Raw genomic sequence first — 18273 nt, 5'->3', positions numbered from 1 at the left:
ATCTACAGCAGCCTGCTGCTGCATATTAATGGGCATTCTTTGCTGTCCGACATCATCATAAACAACCCTCCTGTATTCCACAGGTTGCACGGGTTCTTTGTGTACACTATCCTCTTTAAAGATGACATCATTGCTGCGTATAATCTTCCGTTTGACGAGATCCCATAACTTGTACCCCATTTCACCTTCGTCACCATAACCCATGAAGATGCATCTGAAAGACTTTGGCTCCAGTTTGGTGCGCAGTTCTTTGCGTACATGAGCAAAGCACTCGCATCCAAACACACGTAAGTGCTTATATGAAGGTGGCTTGCCAGACCACACCTCTTCTGGCACTTTCAACTCCAAAGCCTTGTTCGGCGACCTGTTAATTATGTGAACTGCTGTTTGCACGGCTTCTGCCCAAAAGCCATGGGGAAATGCAGCATAAGACAACATACATCGAACCTTCTCCTGAATAGTTCGATTCATCCGCTCACTCACACCATTTTGAGATGCATTGTGAGGGGCTGTGAGTTCCTGTTTAATGCCCTTAGCTTCGCAAAACTGTACAAAAGCATGTGACACATACTCACCCCCATTATCGGATCTGAGGCATTTCAGCCTGCGACCTGTCCGATTCTCAACCTGAGCGACAAACTTCTTGAAAGCATCTAAGGCATCGCTTTTATGCTTCAAGAAATAGACCCACACTTTGCGTGTGGCATCATCAATAAAAGTAATGAAATACTTTGCACCCCCTAGTGATAGCTGTGGCATCTCACACAAATCAGTGTGCACTAGATCAAGCGGTGCTCTATTTTGGGGAGTTCTCCTCTTATGAGGAGTCATAGAATGCTTGCCAAATATGCAATGATCACAAGTAGGCAAATCTGAAAATGAAAGAGACGGCAGATAACCCAAACGTGACAATTCTTGCATTCCTTTAACGGACATGTGTCCCAACCGGCTATGCCACAATGAAACCTTTGGCAGCTCGGTTATGGCAACAACATGATTACCTACACTGGAAACATAAAGAGGGTACAAGGTATCACTCTTATAACCCTCAGCCACTACACCCTAGCCATCAGTAATCACCCATTTGGAATCCCCAAATGTGGTGTGGTAACCACTGTCATCCAACAAGCCAGTGCTAATCAGATTTTTCTTGATTTGCGGCACATGACGAACACCATCAAGCATAAATGTGCGTCCATCAGGGAATACTATCTGTATACTGCCAATCCCTGCAATCTGACATGCATAGTTGTTCCCAAGGTGAACAACTCCATGAGTACCTGTGTAGGAAGTAAACCACTCCCTATGAGGAGTAACATGAAAAGAAGCACCTGAATCCAAGAGCCAAGTGTGCATGTCATGGCCATCAATAACCAATGTATGTGCAATTACAGCAGAAGAGCATAAAACATCATGTCTGTCACTTTCACTGTCCTCTGCTGCAACATTCACTGCATCCAAGTCATCTGCCTTGGCCTTGCCTTTGCCTTTGCTTCCACTGCCTGCATCCTTTGTTTCAGCCTTTTTGGCTTTCTAATCCCGTATAAACTTGAAGCACTTAGACTTCACATGTCCCTTCTTTCCACAGTAAAAGCATTCAATATCCTTTTTGCCACGGGACTGACTGCGGGATTTGGACTTGCCAGCAGATCTCCCCTTCTGCTGAGTCCTACCTCTTTCCTGTACCTGCAAAGCATTGGAAGATTTGCTGCCCATATTATTCTTCCTGCTCATCTCCTCCATAAGGAGAGAGCTCTCCACATCAGCATACATAAGAGTGACATTTGAATTAGACAGGGTCGTCTTGAAAGCGTCCCAACTCTCAGGGAGGGTACACAACAAGAAAGTAGCCTTGAACTCCTCATCAAGGTTCAATCCCTGTGCAATAAGCTCTGTAAAGATGGCATTGAACTCACTCAAGTGTGAGGTCATAGCTGTACCTTCCTTCATGCGAAGGTCTACAAGCTTTTTCAACCAATAAACCTTACTGGCTGAACTCTTTTGGGCATACAACTCTTCTAGCCTCTGCCATAGGCCATAAGAGGTCTTTTCAGCCTGAACATTGAACACAAGAGAATCACTGAGAGTAAGCATGATAGCAGCCCTAGCGGACAAATCAAGCTCCTCCCACTCATCATCTGACATCCCAGATGGCTTGACACCCTTCACCCTTATGGGCTTAGAAATCTTCTTTAGCAGAAGTACATTCAAACACTGTTCTGCCCATAATGCATAATTGTGTGCCCCTTCCAATTTCTTTATGTTCAGAATTGAAGATTCACTTCCCCCTGATGCCATATCAGATAAGGAAAGTACCTGACTCCCTGTAAGTCAAAAAATGACTAAATAAAATTCTGATTTCTCAGAAAACCTGCTCTATCAAGAGCCAGGAGCACTCACAATAGTGCTGTTTTTACTGTCAAAAATCTGCAGCAAAACAGAAAGTTTTCCCTCCAGTCACTGTACCTTCTGACACACTGTACCGTGCTCAAATAGGCATAAAACAGTAACTTCAGAATGCTGCAGCTGTTCCACAAGTGCTTTATCAGTGCATCATCAGCTGACGAAGCACAAAACACTGCTGTCCTGGACACTTCTCCCACCTCAGATGAGGTATTGCACTGATTTTATATGCATAAACCACTTGTCATACACTGTTTTGTCCACTGAAAAAGGTTCCAAACACCTCAGCCTGTCACAAACCTGCAACAAAGGATGGGACAAATCTCAAACAAGCACCCTTCTGCCAAGGGGATAAAAGGCATCTGAAGTGCTTAAACAGTAACTCAAGTGCTCACAAGCAAAATCTGGACAAAAGCCCCTTGATTTGACACCTGTACCAAGTGGAAAACACCTCAACACTGAGGTAGCATACAAAATACAGCGCTCTCCTGGCACTTTCACCTAACAATGTAATGCATAAACGGCCCTGTGTACACAGTAGCAACACAGATCCCAACGTACAAACACTGAAGAGAAAATCTTTTGAGCACTGTCAACGATGGACAGTTAGGGACCGAGTAAACTCGATGCGCCCTGGCCAAGCGTGGCTCAACTGAGATTTTCAAAGTGTCGTACACAGAATGTGACCTGCAAGAAATGTCACTAAGTACACTGCGGAAACAAGACCAATGTGGGCACCCTGGCTCCACACTGCCTCAAGGCATACACTGCATAAACTTCCAGGCAAAAGCCCTTTGAAATTGTCACCCGAAAACTGAGATTTGCACTCAGCAAAAGCATAAAAGCCCTCTACAAAATCAAGGCATTTGACCTTCCCAAAACAAAATAAATGTGCAACCACCACACACTGTGGCACTAGTCACCTCAAGCACGAGGGACACGAGGGTATTTGCTGTACCTCCAACACACAGTTTTGAGAACTGAACAAATTCCGGGAATGAAGAGCAGAGTGCTCTCTCTTTTCCTTCTTCCCCAAAAAAATATATATATGTGCCTGCTGTACCTGCTGTACCTGCGCAGGATACTTGCTGTACCCTGTACCTGCAAGGGCACGAAATTCCCAAAAAAAAAATTTTGACCAGAACCCTGTACTTCGGCCTCCTGCCGCAGCGTCCGTATGGCAGCGTCTGTACGGTACGGCTGCCTTGCTGGTCACGCGACCGTACAGCCGTACGACGGCCTATACGGATTCTGTACAGCCGGTATGGGTGGCTGTACAGGTCGCTCCTGTACGGCTGCCCGTGTGCAGCCTGGGTGCGCACCGGCGCTGCGCGCTGGCTGCGCCCGCTTGGTAGCGGGTAGCAGCTAGCAGCAGCTAGCTGCTGCTGTTGCGGCTGCTCGCACGCGACCTGCGCGCGGCTGCTGCGCCCGCTGCCCCGCGCTGCCCTGCTCTGCCCGCGCGCGCTGCCCGCTCCTGCTGCCGCTGTCCGCTGCTGTAGGGTGCGATGCCCGAGGGGAGAGGAAGGAGTAGAGGGAGGGGTAGACCGGAGTGGAGTGGGAGAGGTAGAGGCTCTGATACCAGTTGTGAGGGAAAGAGTGGGGGAGTGGAACGATGAAGACAGAGAGAGAGACACACACAAAATGTGTGGGTGTGTCAAAAAAGTGTTGAGCCACACCACAAACTCATAGGTTTTATTAGGATTAGGCTTTCACCCTATGACTATCTTAAGACAGTCATAGGTGTCATAACTTTAACAAAAGGGTGGCAATGTGCCTTTACCCCAACATGGTATGCCAAAATTCATGCACACTTACTATCCCTTGGTTTTCAAAATAGCCCCACAGAACCCACTCTTTATGTCCGCGGGAGTGGATCTGATTTTTTAGTGCTGATTTTATATGTGGATGATATGCTCATCACGGGCCCAGATACTCAGCAAATTGCAGCTTTCAAGGCTGATTTGCAGCAGGTTTTTGAAATGTCAAACATGGGACAGCTCCACTATTATTTGGGCATTCAGTTTGCTCATGTTGAGGGGGGTATCATGATGTCTCAGTCCAAGTATATTGGACAGCTCCTTGATCGTTTTCAGTTTGAGGATTGCAAGCCAATCTCTACTCCAGCCCACCATGTGATCACTCTTTATCAGCAGGCTGTTGGATGCCTTATTTATTTATGTCACACCAGACCTGACTTACAGCATGCAGTATCTCAGCTCAGCAGATTCATGCACATGCCCAGTTCACAGCATTGGCAGGCAGTGAAGAGAGTCTTCAAATATCTCAGAGGCACCTAGATTTAGCCCTCTTCTATGGTGATCAGGGTTCACTTACCATGCATGCTTACACGGATAGTAACTGGGCAGGATGTTCCAACACCAGAGTGTCACATACTGGCAATTGTTTTTTGCTTGGCAATTCATGTATCTCTTGGGTCAGCAAGAAGCAACCAACAGTTGCCACATCTAGCTATGAGGCTGAGTACAGGGCAGCTTTCACCACTACAATAGAGTGTGTTTGGCTTCGACAATTACTTACAGATCTTGGTATTCGCCAGACATCCTCCACTATTGTCTACACTGACAGCTAGAGTGCTTTGGCCATTGCGCGTAACCCAGTGTTTCATGCGCGTACCAAGCATATTGAAGTTCACTATCATTATGTTCAGGAGTGGTTGTCAGCAAGAGACATAGAGTTGTCCTATCTTCCCACAGAGGACAACATAGCAGATATGTTTACAAAGGCACTTCCTCATCCCAAGTTCGAAGTCTTCCAACAAGCTTTACACTTGGTTCCCTTTGTTACATGATCCGACATCCCTTGTACATTCATAGGTGGCTATATCCTTTTGGATGAACATGTGCCACCATGACCAAAAAATACTAGGTATTCTGAGACGTTTCCAGAATACTTCAGCCCATCCCATGGAGGGGGGTTTGTAGGCCATCTCCTGGTGGTTCTAGTGATGCCCTATAGGCCATGGTATGTGCCTTGTAGGCATAAATATAGGCACTTGTAGTGTTAGTGCCTTTTAGGCCACCTAGGACACTTAGTCCTATGTGACACCTAGGACACTTAGTCCTACGTCTAGGTACTTGTACCTTGTACTCCTTTTTTTCATGATCTTAGTTGACGTGACGGCAGACTCTATCGACTCCTTTGCAATATGCACTCTCTCTTTGCCTATCGATCCTACAGTCATCTACCAAATGGTCAACTATCCATCCGAGTGACTAGACCTATGTATGTTGTCTATAGGACCACCTCCACCAGACAGCTGAGAAGAGACAAGATAGCTCGTCTGACGATGGCTCTGGATCTGATGAGGGCTGGTGTTGAGGAATAAAATCAGTGACGGACCGTTGCTAATGCTGAGTCTATCCAGGTCCCTCCCTCCTTGTAGTCTCCATGAGGTCGCCCATCGTCTAACAAGTGCTATTGTCACTCAATTTGTCTGTCTCCCCATGTCGAAAAGAGAAGATATGTCTACAATCCTCGTGTGAGTGTCCACCCGGGGTGGGGCCTATCGAGTCGTGCACCCTATCTCTCTCCTATGTTTGGTTCCTCGTTGTCCCTACCTTGGGTAACCAAAGAAAAATCATGGTTCTCTGATTGTGCTCTCCTCTGTGCTCGTATGAACTGAACTCTCTGTCTATAGGCCTCAAGAAGGAAAGTGACCACACACCATTGATCAGAATGTGCCAAGAATCTCTAGTCGGCCAAAACTACTGTTGAATAAATAGTGACGTCATCCATGGATCTCATATACAAAGGGCATCTGAATGCAAAGTGCTATGTTGTCTATGTCTCCTGTATATCACATAAAGTGCATATCCATCTCTCATGTGGAATGCCCTTCGCCTGCCTTGTCTCAACCCAGAAGAAACATGAAACTACGCAAACGAGATCCTCAATGCACGTGGGAGACGGATCTGAGTGTAGCCCAATGGTTCGGTAAACCCCTCCTCTAGGATCCGCAAACAGTGATCCTTGTAGAAGCTGAGTTTAGCCAAAGCTCAAGAGGTGCCAACCAAGTCAAGGCTATACTGAACGATAGTGGTCTGTCCATGTGTAGTCCCAAGCCTGTAAACCATCTGCGTGTCTAGGCATACGAAAACCCCTAAACCCACTCTGCCTCTAGTGCGATAGATGAAGCCAAGGCTAGCGAAGGCAATCTGCACTATCCAGATGTCGTGGTACCAAAGTCTCTAACTCTATGGAGATACTGAAAGTCTACATCAAGGTGTAGAGGAGTAAACCAAACTCTACTAGTAGAATATAATGTGGGATCGATGGCTTGCTCCAGATCCTCTGAGCAAGAAGCAGAACTTGTAGTTTCTCTACTACAAGACCAATTTGTCTCCGATGGATCTGTCGCCCAAAAGGAAATTTGGACATTGCCATTGGGCGGACAAGCGATCCAAAGAGAAGAGACTTGGTTCTAGGATCCTGAAAATGTGAGTGAAAGCGCTAATGCTCGAGTCTAACTAGTGTGGCGTATCCTCTCCTCAAACGGGCTTGCATAGCTAGTCACATTATGAAGAAAGGGTGTGCAAAGAGGAGCCCTAGGTATGCAGAGGATGCAACAATGTCCATCGGTGACCCGTCAGCAATAAACTACTCTCGGTGTGTGGCTGCTAGAGATGTGGTGAAGATCATGACCTTGGTTTTACCAAGGATGACCTTCAAATCACGTGTCTCACAAAAAGACTGTAGTGCATCCAAACGCCACTGCAGACCCGCAGAGCTAAGGAGAGTAGGACCACACCATCTGCGTATAGTAGAATCAGATCAAAAAGCAGCTAAGGAGAAACCTGCACCTCCCAAAGTCATGATGACGGACTCAAGCTCATCGATATATAGGCCAAACAAGGTCAGCGATCACGGACAACCTTCTTTGATCACAATTGTGCTCATGATCTCCTCTGTACACCCAGTCGAAAAAACATCTCTATCTAATACCCACTCATATAGTCTCTAGACTGCCCAAATGATGTCCTAACTATACCATAGACCAAGCAATCGCCTCAATAGTCAGGCTTGTCAAAGGCTTTCCGGAAATCCACAAAGCAAGAGTAAACACTTTGCTTCCATGCTCGAGCCTCCTCAATGAGAGATCTCAATGCCAAGATGTGGTGCAGTATAGCATGATCTGCTCGAAAGCCTACCTGCCCCACCACTCTTATCAAGTATAGTGGAGAGGCAGGCAGCATAGGTGGGGCTAGTGTGTGGTCAAAGTGAATCTCTTGGAAAGTGGTGTAAGTGGGATGGAGTGTGCTTGGTGGTGGGAGTGGGACAGATAAGCTAAAGAATAGGTATGTATGATCATCTCTTGGAAAGTTGTGTAAGTGGTGGGAGTGGGACAAATAAGCTAAAGAATAGGTATGTATGATCAGCTCAAGAGAATAGAGAAGTCTGTGATGTGAGAGACAAAGGTAGGGGATCCCATGAGATTCTCAACTATGTTGGTCTAGTCATGCATCCTACCCATATCAACGGACATGTCCATATGAGGGGACTAGAGACCGTCGATGTGCGGAAACTCAAGAACTATCTAACCCATGTAGATCAATGTCACCTAGCATAATAGATTCATGCTGAAAATCATTGATCAGTACCCGACGGTCAGCAGCCTTGGCATTGAAGTCTCCAGAGCCAAAGGTAGGGGATCCCATGAGATTGTCAACTATGTCGGTCCAGTCATGCATCCTGCCCCTATCAATGAAGGCATGTCCATATGAGGGGACTAGAGACCGTCGATGTGCAGAAACTCGAGAAATATCTTCCCCATGTAGATCAATGTCAAGTAGCATAATAGATTCATGCTGAAAATCACTGATCGGTACCCGACGGTCAGCAGTCTTGGCGTTGAAGTCTCCAAAAGTTTCATAGGAACTCAAAAAGTCCATGATATCCAAGTATAAGACAAGTATGGAGATGCCTCTCCCTCCTCTCAAAGCTCCCTAGCAAAAAATGAGGTATCTATGAGAAAGTAGCAAACTGCAATGAAAGTATCTCTCAATGATATGCTCCATACCCGAATCCAGGAACCTGGAATGTGGGTTGCGTCTCTCCACGGTGAGCATCCACGTGAGAGATGATCAGTACGAAACTGTGACTCCGCCCGATCCACGTATGCCTCCAACCTCTTCTGACTCATGCCGATAGGAAAACTCCCATGTATAGAAGCTGGTGGTAGCAGATGCTTTGTGCTCTAAAGAGTCTCTAGGTAGAACACAATATCTTGTCCTATGTATGACTTCGAGAAATTCTCTAGCTCTAACCATAAGGTTCCATTACAGTTTGAAATGGTACAGATAGCGTCTCAATTATGCGAATCTCACAAACCCTGTAACCCTATGCAAGTGTTGCAACGGGCTCTCGCCTAGGTTGGTCTTTAAGTATCATAGACGGAAGGGTCTACGTGACTAAAAGACTGAAGGGTCTGTGATCAAGTAGGCAGGGGCCTGAGAAGGGAAGGAGGGAAGGAGGCGGGGAGCTGGGGAGAAAAGAATGAAAAATAAGAAAATTTATGAACCTGTACGAAAGACCAAAGGGTCTATGAGACTAAAAGATACCAGATACAATTAAAGCTAAGGGGAGATGTATTTACTCAAGTCACAACAAACTTAATTAGGAGAACTTGAATGAATATATGCCAAATCCAGATTCAGTGTATAAAAGAACAGTTGCAAACTCCATATGTCCAAAATGCAATGCCCATCAAGAGATTCTTCAGTTAGATATCACCTTATCAGCAAATCCATAGCTGCTACTTTTTGTAGTCGATGGTGTTCCCAGAGTTCTGGAAGGCAATGCCATTCATGTCAGAGGTAATGACGAGCAGGAAGACATGAGGTCACATATAAACCCAGAAACAAGACTGGAAAACTTTGTTCAGACAAAGTTAAACTTGTCTGTTTTCATAGAAAGGAGAATTAGATTACACGTTTGACGCAGCCTCGGTCTCAGATCCATATTTCTCAACAAGCACAAGATCCAGTGTGTCAATTTCTACGACCACAGGCTCCATTTGCACATTTGAAAGTGAAGGTACCTGCAACATTGCAAATCCAAACGTAGATCCAACAGAAATGCTTGTCAACTTTGCATTTACAGCAGAGAGCTGGGAGATTATGCATTCACTAGAAACATGCATCCTTCCTGATTCATGCCAAAGCATCCAAATATGGGAAAGTCGCCACTCTACACAAATGCAGTACACACACAGAAACAGATTTTGAGATTTCTGGACAACCATATAGCACATGTTCAAACTGCCTGAGTTTTGCCACATAAGATGTCCAAGAACAAAAAGGAGAATACCTATGTACCAGAACATGCAGCCTTTTTAAGAATGCATGCTCTACTACAATGGCTCTACTACAATGGACTCAGTATAAATACTATAACCCCTCAATGTAATTTGAAATTTTGCGACATTTTTGTTAGAGAATGAATAAATACTTCATAAGACTAAATGTGTGCGAGGAAGCAAGGCCACCTATGTCATGTATCGTTTCAAAAGAAATTGATGGCACCTTGGAAGAGGCTCTTCATCAGCTCTCCAGTATCATATGACATAAAATGCCAATTCTTCAGTATGGAGAAAAATGTGTAATGAAATATGATAGGTTCCCAACAGCAAAATATGTTTTGTCTACTAGACAATGCGGAGGAAAGGAAAATTTGGTGGACTTACATCCTAATCCTACGATGCGTTGTCTACTACATAGGAAAGGAAAAATTGGTGGACTTAGACCCTTATCCTAAGGTATTTCTAGCATCGACAATGGGTGACCTATCTTCACGTGCATTACAGAGAGGAAAGGAAAAATCGGTGGACTCAGACCCTAATCCTTATGAGGAAGGTGAACTGTGTTGTATATTACAGAGGAAAGGAAATTTTGGGGGACTTAGATCGTAATCATAAAGGTATTTCTAGCATCAAAATGGACGACCTATCTTCACAAGCATTGCTTGCTGACTAGAAGCAGCATCAACTATATTTAGAGCACAATGTGAGGCCTGAAGAAAAGCCATCACAATTCCATATGAGATGAGCTCCACTATCAACATACCATGGGCCTACAAGACTACATTCTTGGATTCTCTCAAAGGTTACAATTTTGTAAACCATTCCTTATGATTAGATGATGCTTCACTATAAACATACCATGGGTCTTGAGTAATTTCTTTTGCATTATTGACAAGGTAATGACCTTCACCATTTGATTCTATAATAGGAAACATTTATTTTCCTTTTTCAATGAAAAAAAAAATTTATTGGCGTCACTATAAGTTTCAATTGATTGATTTACATAATGACTATGACTTTGTCATGTAGATTTCCCCTACCTCTCAAATTCCTTTATTGTATTATTGACCACCTTGCTCAAATTATTTCTTTTTGCAATCTCTTTCATGATTCCCATTTTCTCTATTTGTATTCTTTTATGTTATTTTGATCGTTTCTCTTGTGTATGATGTTACACATGCCTCTGTTGGAATGGTCACCTCCCCATTTGTAAGCCCCCGAATGAGGAGAGCATGGGGGAGGGAGACCTAGGGCAGGATGTGCCCAAAGAGAGATTACCTGGATGTGTGGATCTGGGACACATCTGGAGCATTCATGGTTGGCAGGGTGTCCCAGGTAAAAGGTGCGATGACATCAGAAATGTACGGAACAGTACGGCGCTGCATACGTGGCTGGAGAGAGCCTAGCAGAGGGCAAAACCAGCAGGGAGAACAGGCGCTGACATGGCGGGGGATGAGGCAGCACATGGCAGCCCATATGGAGGGCTAGTTGGGCTGGGCAAAGCCAGCCAACCAGACCCTATCTAGGGCTGGCCAAGGGCTCAGCCCCTGCATAGAATTGTGGGCCAGCAAGCCATGGAAAAGAGAGCCCAGGAGGGCGATTTTCGGATGCCAGTAAAGGGCCCTATTGGGGCTGGTTGGGCTGAGCCAACCAGGTCGGTTGGGCCAGCCAACCTGGTCTGTCCAGTCGGCCCAGATTGGGACAGACTGGTCGGTTTTCTCAGCAGGCCTTAGGGCCTATATAAGGAGAGGCTCTTGGCCTCATTCATGATCCAGCAGCCAGCAGTTCCAGGGCAGAAAGGAGCAGCAGGAAGCCTACTCTCTGGGCCTATCTACAGGAGGTGAGAGAGTGCAACAGGTGCTGCAGACTTAGCTCTAGGGAGACGCTGGACCTTGGCTGTCTTCTAGGGCAGCAAGGTGCTGAGATCATCATACCTTCAGGAGCAGCCATTCACAAGCAGGTTGGAGCAGTGGAACAGCTATCTTGGGGCCTACATTCAGGAGGACCAAGGGGACCTGTGTGCTGCAGACAAAGCTTGGCAGGGGCTGCCCACCTAGGCTGATTCACAGGCAGTAAGGTGGAGAAGAACACACGGGACAGAAAGTCTACAAACGCTCGAGGTGGAGCACTCGGGCTCGAGTCTAGAGATAGCCAGCAGATAGGAGAAGGACCTTGTGGTTAGATCAGAGGACCTTACCATTGGTGGGACTCTAGATCTATCTCTTTTGTATTGTGTCCATAGTTTTGGACGGAAATATATAAGTTTTTTGGTGTCTTCTATATCTGGCTGGTTCATTGTCTATTGATGAGTCTGCACATCTATATGACGCACATTAAGTAAAGAAGTTTGTGATTCCACACCCCACACCACACTGTGTGAGCTCTTGGGCATTACTATAAGTCTTCCGATGTGTATACCCTCTGTTAGGTAATTTTCTAACAGTCTCTACCCTGGTTTTGACTGGCATATAGTCTAGCGGTCTTTACAGACTTGATGCTTATGACAGATGTTCAGATCATGATGATGCACTTGCAAATGCACATGCCTTTGCTATTGATTCTACCATGGCAGATACTCATTTGTGGCATGAGAGGTTTGGACACCTCAATTTTGGAGCCTTGGTGAAGTTATATAAGGAAGATATGGGTGTGGATCTTCAAAAAATGCATATGCCTACCAAACATGTTTGTGAACCATGCTTACTTGGTAAGATGCACCGTGCTACGTTTCCCAAGGATGGGAGAGTTGGTGCTTCACGTAAGCTTTATCTGGTTCATAGTGATGTTTGTGGACACATGAGGGTTGCAGCTCTTGGGGGGTTCTACTATTTTGTTACTTTTATTGATGATTTCATGTAACATGCAACGGTTATCTGATCGTGTAAGACCTTCTTTAAACCTTTAGCAAGGAATGAGCGTTGTTTAACATAGAGAGAGAAAGGAGATGAGGGTAGAGAGAGAGTAGAGTCAACAACCGATTGGGTCCCTGTACCCACTGAGGGCCCCCTCTCCCAATCAGGAGAGAATTTGCTTTATACTTGGAGAACTGAGAAATACAAAGAACACTCTTCGAGAGAGCACGGACCGCGCTTCTGAAGAGCTCAATGTGCACACATATAACAGAACCAAGGACCTGAGAGGCAATGCCGACCAATACCGAGACCTTGATGTTGTCCACACTGACGATGTAGGACGCTTCTACAAGGCAAGGAAGAGGCTTGTGCTGTCTACCGGAATGCAGGGTTACTACGTGAGTGAGAGAGTGAAAACTAGAAGTGATAGATCCTATAAGAGAACACAGAGATGACTGAAATATAGAGCTGAGAGTGAGCTATGTAAACTGTAAAAGAGAGCTGAGAAAGCTGAGGAAACAATGTCCAAACCTCTCTCTGTTTGCTGGTCCAAACCTCTGACTGTTGTGCTGCGTGGTCACCTTCTGATGGCCAAGGGACTGAGGCTAGAGCAAGGCCATATCTAAGGATCTCAAGCGCTGCACAAGAGGCTGAAGTGGAGCTGTAGGAGAACTGAAGGCAGGAGCAAACTGAATGAGAAAACAGGGCAGCCAAGGGGCCCTTTTATAGGGCTTGATTGTGTGTCCTTTTCGGATCTCAGCACAACCATACACTCGCGGTGGTCAAGCTGGATACAAACCGAAGCTCTAATACCAATGTAACATGCAATGGTTATCTAATCGTGTAATTCACACCAAGACCTTCTTTAAACCTTTAGCGAGGAATGAGTGTTGTTTACCATAGAGAGAGAAAGGAGATGAGGGTAGAGAGAGAGTAGAGTCAACAACCGATTGGGTCCCTGTACCCACTGAGGGCCCCCTCTCCCAATCAGGAGAGAATTTGCTTTATACTTGGAGAACTGAGAAATACAAAGAACACTCTTCGAGAGAGCACGGACCGCACTTCTGAAGAGCTCAATGTGCACACATATAACAGAACCAAGGACCTGAGAGGCAATGCCGACCAATACCGAGACCTTGATGTTGTCCACACTGACGATGTAGGACGCTTCTACAAGGCAAGGAAGAGGCTTGTGCTGTCTACCGGAATGCAGGGTTACTGCGTGAGTGAGAGAGTGAAAACTAAAGTGATAGATCCTATAAGAGAACACAGAGATGACTGAAATATAGAGCTGAGAGTGAGCTGTGTAAACTGTAAAAGAGAGCTGAGAAAGCTGAGGAAAGAGTGTCCAAACCTCTCTCTGTTTGCTGGTCCAAACCTCCAACTGTTGTGCTGCGTGGTCACCTTCTGATGGCCAAGGGACTGAGGCTAGAGCAGGGCCAGATTTGAGGATCTCAGGGGCTGCACAGGAGGCTGAAGTGGAGCTGTAGGAGAACTGAAGGCAGGAGCAAACTGAATGAGAAAACAAGGCAGCCAAGGGGCCCTTTTATAGGGCTGGACCGAGCCAACCCAGTCTGTAAACAGACCGACTCAGTCTGTTTTACAGACTGGTTGGCCTACAACGAGCCTAGTGAAGCTCACATAGTCATCATCAATCTATTTGAGGTTCTCAAATGAGAGAGAAATGTAATCCTTGGCTTCCATCTAGGCTAAGTAGAGTTTTCCTTATACTTGGAGAACTGAGAAATACAAAGAACACTCTTCGAGAGAGCATGGAACGCGCTTCTGAAGAGCTCACTGTGCACACGTATAGCAGAACCAAGGACCTGAGAGGCAATGCCGACCAATACCGAGACCTTGATGTTGTCCACACTGACAATGTAGGACGTTTCTGCAAGGCAAGGAAGAGGCTTGTGATGTCTATCGGAATGCAAGGTTACTGCGTGAGTGAGAGAGTGAAAACTAGAAGTGATAGATCCTATGAGAGAACTGAGAGATGACTGAAATATAGAGCTGAGAGTGAGCTGTGTAAACTGTAAAAGAGAGTTGAGAAAGCTGAGGAAAGAGTGTCCAAACCTCTCTCTGTTTGCTGGTCCAAACCTCCGACTGTTGTGCTGCGTGGTCACCTTCTGATGGCCAAGGGACTGAGGCTAGAGCAGGGCCAGATTTGAGGATCTCAGGGGCTGCACAGGAGGCTGAAGTGGAGCTGTAGGAGAACTGAAGGCAGGAGCAAACTGAATGAGAAAACAAGGCAGCCAAGGGGCCCTTTTATAGGGCTGGACCGAGCCAACCCAGTCTGTAAACAGACCGACTCAGTCTGTTTTACAGACTGGTTGGCCTACAACCAGCCTATAAAAAGCCCTCCGTGGCTCATTTGCCAGGGGAGTTTTTGGGCAGCCTTTGTAGGCTGCCTTCCCTGCTTACCTGTCCAGCCTTTGGGGACCCTAAAGGGACTCCTAACCTAGGCTAAGACCTAAACTATAAGATGGAAACACTTAACCTACTGTTCTCCGGTGGGTACTAGTGAACAAGAACTGACTACTGACTTGACCTAAGGCTGAGAGACTGACCTACGTAGCTCGTGCCTGACTGTCCCTGGACAAGGGGTCACAACATACGACAAAATCTCCTATCTGGGAACTATAATGCACTTGTCGATGTAGCCAGTGTGTCACCTTGCACCCAAGTGCAGGGGTGCAGGTGACATTTCACCAGGTACACTTGGATTTTCGCATTAAAATCCAAGTCTAACGTTTCTTCATGCTTCAAGCACTTTATTGCCTTGGCTGAGAATGAGAGTGGGCTGCACATTGCTCACATTAATACAGACAGGGGGGGTGAATACATGTATACATGTCGAAGGAGTTTGCTGTTTTTTTGGCTTCCTGTGGCATTAATCATCGATGCATGATGCCTTATACTCCTCAACAGAATCCCATGGCTAAGTGGAAGAATAGATCAACGATGGAAATTTCCAGATGCATGTTGAAAGGCAAACATTTGCCTAATAAGTTGTGGTTGGATACGGTCATGTGTGCAAATTACATCTTGAATAGATATCCTGCAAATGCATTGCAGACTATCACACCTTATAAGGCTTGGACGGGTCGTAAGCATTGCAGACTATCACACCTTATGAGGACTTTTGGATGCTTAGCTTATGCTCATGTGCCTTCACAAAGACGCACTGCTCAGAGAGCAGGGGCTATAAGCTATATCAGCCCCGCATGGGCAAGTGTTTTGTCAGTCGGGATGTTGTGTTTGATGAATCTTCCACTATGCCTTTGCTGGACTGTCAAAAACAGCCCGCCGTTGATGCCTCAGACATATTTGACAACTTGATGCCTTTGTTTCCATCCGATGCTCAGGATGATGTTCCATCTGAGGTTGTCCCTCCTCCATCTGTTGGTCATTTACAGCCCCATGTGCATGCAGAAATTCAGCTTGATATGCCTATCATTGATCTGGATCATTTGCACCGGCCTCTTGACCTGGAAAGAGCAGAAATTCAGGAGCCTAAAAAGGTACCCCGTTGGCTCCTTGATACTAAAAGAGAGCACACAAGACACTCCTCTGCCAGCCCGTACGAGAGCAGCTGTCCTTTCAGAATGATTGTTGGATGAAGGCCATGCAAGCTGAATTGGATTCTATCCATCAGAATGACACTTGGGAGTTGTGTGATTTGCCTTATGGCAAGAATGCCATTGGAACTAAGTGGGTTTACAAGATCAAACGGAAAGCTGATGGTTCAGTGGACCGTTACAAAGCCCGTCTTGTTGCTAAAGGCTATGCTCAGCAGCATGGCATTGACTTTGAGGAGACTTTTGCTCCCACTTTCAGGATCACTACCATTCGCATTGTTATTGCCTTTGCTGCCCACTTTCATTGGCATATACATCAGCTTGATATTAAGACAGCTTTCCTTCATGGGCATTTGCAGGAAGAGGTCTATGTTTCCCAACATCCAGGCTTTGGGGTTGAAGGTTCTAAAAGCAAGGTATGCCACTTGAAAAAGGCCCTCTATGGATTGAAGCAGGCACCTCGGGCTTGGTATTCGAGAATTCATTCTCACTTGCTCACACTTGGCTTTCAGAACATCCCTACAGAGGCTACCCTTTACATCCGCAAGCGTGGGACAGATTTGCTGATTTTAGTCCTTTATGTGGATGACATGCTTGTAACTGGGACACATGCTCAGCAAATTGCAGATTTTAAAGTTGATTTGCAGCAAACATTTGCGATGTCTGATCTTGGTCTTTTGCACTACTATCTGGGCATTTAATTTGCTAGCAGTGAGGGGGGCATTTTGATGTCACAATCCAAGTACATTGGACAGCTTTTGCAGCGTTTTCAGTTTGAGGATTGCAAACCAGTATCCACACCATTAGAGACTGGTTTTCACTTCTCGTCTAAGAATGGCAGCAGTACATGTGATGTCACTCTCTATCAGCAGGCAGTTGGTTGTTTGATTTACCTATGCCATACGAGACCTGATCTACAGTATGTTGTCTCACAATTGAGCAGATATATGCACAGCCCATCTATGCACCATTGGCATGCCGTGAAGCGTGTTTTAATGGTGCATGCCGTGAAGCGTGTTTTCAGATATCTTAAAGGCACTCAGCGTTTAGGCCTTCTTTATGGGGCTGATACTTCACTTGTCATGCATGGGTTTACTGATAGTGATTGGGCTGGTTGTTCTGACACTCGTGTGTCACATAGTGGCAACTATTTTATGCTTGGTACTTCATGTGTTTCTTGATTCAGCAAGAAGCAGAGTACAGTTGCTAATTCTAGCTGTGAAGCTAAGTACAGAGCGACTTTTACAACTACAGTGGAGTGTGTTTGGCTTCGGAAGCTACTTGCAGATCTATGTGCATGTCAGACTACTCCTACTGTCATCTTCACTGATAGTCAGAGTGCTTGGGCTGTCGCACGGAATCCAGTTTTCCATGCTCGCACAAAGCACATTGAGGTTCACTATCACTATGTCAGAGAGCGATTATCAACAGGTGATATTGAGTTGTCTTATGTTCCCACTGAAGACAACTTGGCAAATCTTTTTACGAAGGCTCTACCTCGACCTAAGTTTGAGACTTTTTGGCAAGCTTTAAACTTAGTACCTTTTGTAACTTGATCTGTTGTACTTTGTACAGTCATAGGTGCTATATCCTACGGGACGAACATGTGCAACCATAACACTAGATATTTAGGTATCCTGAGCCATGTCCAGGATACTTCAGCCCATGCCATGGAGGGGGGTTTGTAGGCTATCTCATGGGCTGTCCATAGATGCCACTTATACCTTGGTATGAGCCTTGTAGGCCTAGTTATAGTCAGTTAGGACTATTGGTACAGTTAGTTTATGTACCATCTAAGTCAGTTAGGACACTTAGTCCAGTTAGGACAGTTAGCCCTAGGGCTTTGTTATGTTGGCTCTCCCTTGAGCCTCCATACTTCAGTTTTGCAGCAATCTATTACAGCATCTCGTTTTTCTCCATTGTGCTTCCATTTTTGAGCTTCCATTGCTTCCAACACCCAACAAATTTGTCCATGAGGGGAAATGCCGACCCTCTCGCCTTTCGGAAGTTGATGGAACTTTTATTGCAGGAAGAGCAGACTAGAAAGAGCATGTCAATGACTGCACGTGGTGGAGAGATAGCTTTTGCTGCAAAAGATACGGGCAGAGGCAAATATCAG

General features: G+C 45.7%; 1 protein-coding gene across 3 annotated transcripts in view; it reads right to left on the bottom strand.

The window, feature by feature from the left end:
- Positions 1-18273, bottom strand: part of LOC147894356 (amino-terminal region of chorein) — a 99000-nt gene that overhangs the window by 61689 nt on the left and 19038 nt on the right. For 2 of the 3 annotated variants that reach the window (XM_087384449.1, XM_087384452.1), the window contains 2 exons: positions 9351-9460; positions 9154-9208 (listed from right to left, as the gene is read on the bottom strand). In XM_087384449.1, coding sequence (XP_087240575.1) covers positions 9154-9208; positions 9351-9460 — 165 coding nt within the window. The remainder of the gene's footprint in view (positions 1-9153; positions 9209-9350; positions 9461-18273) is intronic. The other variant, XM_087384450.1, reaches the window with a different exon arrangement.

This window comes from Dipteris shenzhenensis, chromosome 14 (assembly GCF_047967505.1).
Source record: "Dipteris shenzhenensis isolate YYH24624 ecotype China chromosome 14, Dip_SZ_1.0, whole genome shotgun sequence".
Lineage (NCBI taxonomy): Eukaryota > Viridiplantae > Streptophyta > Polypodiopsida > Gleicheniales > Dipteridaceae > Dipteris > Dipteris shenzhenensis.
This window is presented reverse-complemented; position numbering and strand designations above follow the sequence as displayed.